The sequence below is a fragment of the Microchirus variegatus genome, assembly GCF_963457635.1.
Source record: "Microchirus variegatus genome assembly, chromosome: 4".
Classification (NCBI taxonomy): Eukaryota; Metazoa; Chordata; class Actinopteri; order Pleuronectiformes; family Soleidae; genus Microchirus; species Microchirus variegatus.
Window position 1 is genome coordinate 31,056,765 of NC_139805.1, and position 7,432 is coordinate 31,064,196.

At 41.7% G+C, this 7,432-nt stretch overlaps 1 protein-coding gene across 1 annotated transcript in view; it reads left to right on the plus strand.

The window, feature by feature from the left end:
- slc4a8 (solute carrier family 4 member 8) overlaps positions 1–7,023 on the plus strand; it is a gene marked incomplete at both ends in the record, with an annotated part of 36,390 nt that extends 29,367 nt beyond the window's left edge. The window contains 17 exons of the mRNA XM_083888302.1: positions 497–584; positions 686–832; positions 934–1,034; positions 2,337–2,511; positions 2,611–2,744; positions 2,842–3,087; positions 3,299–3,404; positions 3,780–3,941; positions 4,039–4,152; positions 4,241–4,402; positions 4,501–4,752; positions 4,853–4,921; positions 5,662–5,835; positions 5,932–6,063; positions 6,147–6,250; positions 6,754–6,859; positions 7,018–7,023. Of these exons, the coding sequence (XP_083744428.1) occupies positions 497–584; positions 686–832; positions 934–1,034; positions 2,337–2,511; positions 2,611–2,744; positions 2,842–3,087; positions 3,299–3,404; positions 3,780–3,941; positions 4,039–4,152; positions 4,241–4,402; positions 4,501–4,752; positions 4,853–4,921; positions 5,662–5,835; positions 5,932–6,063; positions 6,147–6,250; positions 6,754–6,859; positions 7,018–7,023 (2,278 nt within the window). The remainder of the gene's footprint in view (positions 1–496; positions 585–685; positions 833–933; positions 1,035–2,336; positions 2,512–2,610; positions 2,745–2,841; positions 3,088–3,298; positions 3,405–3,779; positions 3,942–4,038; positions 4,153–4,240; positions 4,403–4,500; positions 4,753–4,852; positions 4,922–5,661; positions 5,836–5,931; positions 6,064–6,146; positions 6,251–6,753; positions 6,860–7,017) is intronic.
- Between the last annotated feature and the right edge of the window lie 409 nt (positions 7,024–7,432).

Sequence of the window (7,432 nt, forward strand, 5' to 3'; positions counted from 1 at the left end):
TTGTGGAATATGTAATAATATTTTATTTTCTTTTTTATCTCTTTCCATATGGAATGGGAGGGATATAATATGCATCTTAAATTAAAGTGCTTCATTTTAGAGGGAAAAGTGAGTTTAAGTGTAATAACACATTATCGCACATGCAATTTATGTGCCTTTCTTGGACCTTTGGTACAATGAAGAGTAAAAGAGCTGTGCTTGTTTAAAGACAACGTGACAATTATTATCTATATTTTTATGTCCCAGTCACGATAAAATGGTCCAGATTTGGACTGTGGTCTTTTAGTGAGCATTGTTCTTTACTAACTTGAATGGTAACCGATTCAGTACGTATCATTATCGTACTACACACATCATACTTGTTCCTTAGTTATTTAGATTCAGGTTGCACACTTTGATTTGTCATCATCTTATATGATTGCTGACATTGTGCAGTTATCAGAGGCTTTTCAATAATCCAGTCGTGATTACATACATGACATTTTTCTGCCGACAGATTTCTCTTCATTCTGCTGGGTCCCGATGGAAAGGCTCAACAATACCATGAAATTGGACGTTCAATGTCGACCATCATGACAGATGAGGTCAGAGCTCTGTCATATGAAATATAGCTTTAGGCACCTTCAGCGTACAAATGTAATATCAACATTTGTCTGTGCTTCACTGCTCCCTCTCTCGACTCCAGATCTTCCATGATGTTGCTTACAAGGCTAAGGACAAAGGTGACCTTCTAGCAGGCATAGATGAATTCCTTGATCAGGTGACTGTGCTGCCACCAGGGGAGTGGGATCCCTCCATCCGTATTGAGCCGCCTAAGAATGTCCCCTCTCAGGTACACGGCTACGATGACATTCAGAGCGAGCGTCTTCTGGTTTCTAGTTGGTAATGTGAGCAGCTATTGTTTGATTTCTGTCTGTTTTTGGGTGTCTGAAGGAGAAGAGAAAGCTGCCAGGAGTTCCTAATGGCACAGCGTGCCAGGTAGAGGAAGAACTACATGCTGAGCACCATGGGCCGGAGCTGCAGAGAACTGGAAGGTAACCGGTCACGTCAGATCATTGCACAGGCAATGATGTTATAATGCATGATTAGAACTAAAGAGCATGATTAGAACCAAATTCAAATGTCAAAATGTATGATATAAAAATAGAAATTGTGGATTCTTGTAGGCTTTATGAGGATCTGTTGCTGAGTTTAGTGTGCAACAAATTAGCCAGTTACTAGTTGGCAGCAGTTGTGCACGGCTAGGACAAGTCTGTGGGGAAAAAATATGTAATTTATTTAGGTTTATTAAAGAGTAGCATCCCCTGAGTATCATTCATGCTGGTCCTCAGGTGTGTAATTACTCACCTTTTGGCAGTGATGGAGACATTTAGAATCTGAAAAACAGGTTTGAAACATGTACCAAGACTGACAGCAGTCAAACTGGTGTGAAGTGGCCATTAAGATAACTCAGTTTCAGGGAGATTCTGCAGTGCAGAGAAATATATTAGGATTTACGATATCATTAATATGTGCTAGAGGAGAGTCAGGGAGATGTCACAGAGATGTCTGTGCATGCCCACACAGAGTAATGGCCAAAATATGATAATGTAAGTATTGACACATGTGCTGTATGTATGTGGTAGATCTTTACTATGTGGGGTCATTGTCCTCTTAGTGCAGAGATGTCAAACTGCCAGCCCACGGACCACATGTGGGCCACCAATTGATTACATGTGACCCACCATCATGTTATAATAAGAAAAAAATGGCCGGCAACCTCCTCTTTTCTCAAACACAGCGAGTGTTGACTGAGGCAAAACAAGCACTTTTACTTTAAAATTCTGTGAAACATCATCATAAATATCTTTATTGTGATATCACAATAGAATAAATGGTTATCATTTTAAGCTCATATTGTCCACCAGCTACTGAATAGTTGTTTTTTTTACCACTTTTTTTCTCCTCTTGACCAGAGCCTCAAGGCCATTATCTTAGCTTGGTATGAAGAGTGGATGAAAACACCTATTTGGGAATTTAAGTATCAAAAACACAAATGAAATGAGTGAAAGCACTCAGAGAGGCCACTCAGGCTCCCACAGCATCAGTTAACTAAAACATATTTGGATCCCCAACAACAAAATCTAATTTATTTCTTTGATCACAACCTAGATCTCTTTTGAGATATGTTACAGCAGTTATTTAGCAATTTTTCCTAAATACAATCATAGGATTGCTCTAAGATCTAGTGAAAACATCCTTCAAGTAAGCCAGTTTCACATAATCATGTAAAATATCATGTGCCAACGACATGACACTATTCTGTCAAAATCTTCTTCCCTGTGTGTTGTGTTCAGGTTGTTTGGGGGTCTGATACTGGACATCAAAAGGAAACTTCCATTCTATTTGAGCGACTATAAGGATGGTCTGAATCTCCAGTGTGTGGCCTCTTTTCTCTTCCTCTATTGTGCTTGCATGTCGCCCGTCATCACGTTCGGAGGACTGCTAGGGGAGGCCACAGAGGGACGTATTGTAAGAGCAACGATGGCCAGCAAATGCTTTACCTCAATATTGCAGTGTAATGAGATCATTGTGAATTTGTCACTGAAGTCTTGACTATTTCTCATGTAGAGTGCCATAGAGTCTTTACTCGGTGCGTCTATGACTGGAGTAGTTTACTCTCTGTTTGCCGGCCAGCCTCTCACCATTCTTGGCAGCACAGGTCCTGTGCTGGTTTTTGAGAAAATCCTGTTTAAGTTCTGCAAGTATGTTCATTACTGCAACCATTTCTTTGAGATCTGTACTACCAGCGCACCAAGATTCATCTTTGCTGATCAGTCTTCTCTTCTCATCTTCTCTCAGGGACTATAACCTGTCCTATCTGTCGCTGAGGACTTGCATCGGTCTGTGGACAGCCCTGCTGTGTTTGGTGTTGGTTGCCACAGATGCCAGCTCTCTGGTGTGCTACATCACACGGTTTACAGAGGAAGCTTTTGCTGCACTCATCTGCCTCATCTTTATTTTTGAGGCCTTGGAGAAGCTTTTCCACTTGGGAGAAATCTACCCCTTCAACACACATAGCGATCTGGACAAACTCACACTGGCATAGTAAGTGCTTAACAGTCCGAAATTTTCTATTTGTCCTGCTTTTATCTGCACATTCACCCTTGTTCATCAATGTTTCTCTACCCGTGCTCTCATCTAATGCAGTTTCACTTCCTGTTTGGCATGTAAAAGCCCATAATTCTTTTGTCCTCCACTGTGCTCTAATGGTTTTGTGTGTGTGTGTGTGTGTGTGTGTGTGTGTGCTTCTTTGTAGCTGTAGATGTGCAGAACCTAATAATCCCAGTAATAAGACATTAGAGCTGTGGAGTAAGAGCAACATCACAGTGTCCTCTGTGTCCTGGTCCAACCTTACTGTCAAGGTAACTACCTAGAAATAAACACACTCCTCGTGACACCCAGTCACAGAAACTTTCACATGACTGAAAATTTCCCCACTGTCTGAAAATATCCCCACTGCGGGACGAATAAAGGACTTCTTATCTTATCTTATGATAGCGTTTACTGCATGTGTGTGCACTTTTGTTAACATTTAACTAACCCCTCTCTTGAGGACTTTTTCAAACTCTACTGGTGACATATGTCACCAGTAGAAGCCTTTCACTGTTGTGTGCATAACCGAGCAAACCAAGACCTCATCTCTTTTAAAATGTATTATTCGATCTGCCTGCCACATCTTTTAGATAAAACAGTCCTTTGATCTATTTTGTTTTGATGAATCTGATGAATCTCCACAGGAGTGTGTCAGTCTGCAGGGCCAGTTTGTTGGGACGGCGTGTGGGCACCATGGACCCTACACCCCAGATGTTCTCTTCTGGTCCTCCATTTTGTTCTTTTCAACCTTCTTCATGTCTTCTTTTCTGAAACAATTCAAGACGAGCCGTTATTTCCCTACCAAGGTAATCAAACACTGACTGTTCTCCAAGGTAGTTTCACTGACATACAACATTAGTAAGCACTGATTTGTGAGTGTTGTTATTACCTGTGTTATAATAGGTGCGGTCCATGGTCAGTGACTTTGCAGTGTTCCTCACCATCGTCCTCATGGTTCTGCTTGACTATGTCATTGGAGTTCCCTCCCAGAAGTTGAAGGTGCCCAGCAAATTTCAGGTATACAAAAGAGCTAAGGATCAGGTAGACTTTGATGTTAATCTCCAACTGAATCATGAGCACATTCCTCTGTTATGCGTTCATACAGCCCACCAGAGATGACCGAGGCTGGCTGATCAATCCAATAGGACGTAACCCCTGGTGGACAGTCCTGGCTGCTGCTATCCCTGCTCTTCTCTGCACAATTCTTATCTTCATGGACCAGCAAATAACTGCGGTCATCATTAACCGCAAAGAGCACAAACTACTGGTAAAGAACATCTTGTAAATCCAGATCGTTCTGTTTTGTTCTGTTCTGCTTCAGTGACTCTATGAACCAATATATATCCCTGTCTCTGTGTTTTGTAGAAGGGCTGTGGTTACCATATGGACCTACTGATGGTGGGCTTGATGCTGGCAGTGTGCTCCATCATGGGCTTACCGTGGTTTGTCGCAGCCACGGTCCTGTCCATCTCTCACGTCAACAGCCTGAAGCTTGAGTCTGAGAGTTCAGCTCCAGGAGAGCAGCCCCGATTTCTGGGCATTCGAGAGCAGAGACTCACCGGCCTCGTCATCTTCCTGCTCATGGGCTGTTCTGTATTCATGACGGGAGCCCTGCAGGTAAGTCAGATGATTGCTTCCCCCCGTAGTTACCTAATCAGTGAAGCAAGAGTATGAAAAATCGATAATGTTCACTGATGTGTATGTTTTTTTCTTGCAGTTCATTCCTATGCCAGTGCTCTATGGTGTTTTCCTCTACATGGGAGTGTCTTCATTAAAAGGCATCCAGGTAAAATTAATCTGATTTAAATAAATAAACACATTTAGCACAGATATCATCTATTAGTTGTCAAAGGGAAGTCAATGTATTTTTTTTTCAATCAGAAGCTTAAACTTATATTTGAAGTTGTCAACTTTTATTCTTCTTTATAGTTCTGCTGGGATTAAAGGTCCAGTGTGTAACATTTTGTGGGTTTGCTGATTGCTGATGCCATTTTTAATTGCTTCAAAATTAAACTAATTTGTTGTTGTTGTTGTTTTTAAAGCCTTTTAAATGTATGTTAGATGGGAACCTTGCTTTTAAGAGGCCACTATCTTACGCTGCCATGTTTTAGCCTGAATAGATACATTTGCGTTTTGACGCAAAACCTTACTATGCAAATTAAGAAAATTGTCTCATATATCACATAAACCTGAGTAAATTCATAAACCAAAGAAAATTAAGGAATAACCAACAGAGATGGTGGAAGAGTGGAGACATTCTTTCTGGTTTGCAAAAGCTAATGTAGCTCCCTGAAAGAGAACTTGACTCTTGTCTCTTCTGTGTCTTCTCCTAATCTCATTAATTCTGTCACTGTTCAGTAAGACCTAACTGTTAATTGTCCTAACTAAAATTGTCATTAATAATCACATCCTTGCTCTTACCATATTGCCCATCTGTCTTCATGCTCTGCGCTCATTAACTCTCTTCTTTCTCTCTCGCCCTGTCTCTCTGACCTCCCACCTGTTTTAATCTTTATCCCCACACAGTTCTTTGACCGTCTGAAGCTCTTCGGCATGCCAGCAAAGCACCAGCCAGACTTCATCTATCTGCGCCACGTCCCCTTGAGGAAAGTGCACCTTTTCACTCTCACCCAGCTCACCTGTCTCGTGCTGCTCTGGGTCATCAAAACTTCACCTGCTGCTATCGTCTTCCCCATGATGGTGATGTGACCAAAGCCAAATCCTGTCTCAGGTTCACTACCTCCTCCATGGCTTCCACTGACAATAATAGTCTTCTGTTCCCTCCTTTGTCTGCAGGTGCTGGCTCTTGTTTTTATCCGCAAACTCTTGGACTTGTGCTTCTCTAAGCGAGAGCTAAGTTACCTGGATGATTTAATGCCTGAATGGAAGAAAAAAAATCTTGACGACGCCTCCAAAAAGATACAAGAGGTAGTAGTTTATATAGGTAATAGAAATATATGCTCATATTAATAGATTTTTTTACTATAATTGCATGCATGTGTGTCTTTTAGGAATCACAGATAATGCTCGGTGACAAGCAGGAAGATCCAACTTCTGATGAGCTTCAGATGGAGAGCAGAAAACCTGCTCAGACCATAAAAGCACATGACCCCAAGTGAGTAGACGCCTGTACCACTGTGACATTGATACAACATCGTAAAGGTAAGATAAGAGAAATATTTCACCCATGAACTGTGCATAAGAAATTTGTACGGTGCCATTTATACGGTGCTCCTATTGTAGGGTACCAGCTCTCAATCACACTGGTATCCACATATTGTGCTGGCTGTAGTTATCTGTCTATTTTCCTGTCATTTCAAACACAATTTACAAAGTTCACATGTGGTTTTGAGCAAGACATAAAACTAGTGACTGAGATCAACTCCTCAGGAAAATGTTTGCTGATAAATTATAAATCAAATGAGTAGGTTCATTTTGGGCTTTCCTTTTCAAAGTGAAAGACTATAAGCCCAGTTACAGTCTGTGGTTTCATCTTCCTTGTGTTTGTATATGTGTGCTGGCTTTATTTGAGAGACTTCACCCTGAACCCCAACTGTTCCCTTTCTTTCTTTTCATGCTCCCTGATCGTACTGTCCCTCTCCTCTCACTGCTCCTCAGGTGTGACCCCTCTGACATTAACATATCTGATGAAATGTCTAAAACCACCGTGTGGAAATCCCTCAACTCCAATCAAAGGGACACTCGTCCTTTGGCTGCTAAGAAGGCAAGGCCACATCCTTACTCTTTCCTCCTCCTCCTTTTCCTCCTCATGCTTGCATTGTAAAAAAAACATTGTTGTCACTTGCAGTTGATGCTGCTGACTGATTTTTAAACGGTGGTCTTTGTTGTTATAACTCTGGGTTTATGTGTTTCCCTGTGCAGGATTGAAGGGATCATGTTCATAGACGAGTAAAGGACGTCCAGATCGCTGGCAGATTTCACTGCGTCATATGAATGTAGCTCTGGACCTCAGGATGCTGCGGTTTGGCTGAATAGATCAACCGCCACTTCAGAGAAACAAGTCTCAAAGATTTGTACCAGCAACCTGCAAACACAGTCCACACACACACACACACACACACACACACACACACACACACACACACACACACACACACACACACACACACACACACACACACACACACACCACACACCACACACACACACACACACACACACACACACTCAAAGACAGGAGTATATTACATTTGTATAGACGGCGTTATGCATACACTTTGCTTTTGCTTTGTGAGGACTGGACATAAACTACATAAATATTTTATTCCCCTTAGCC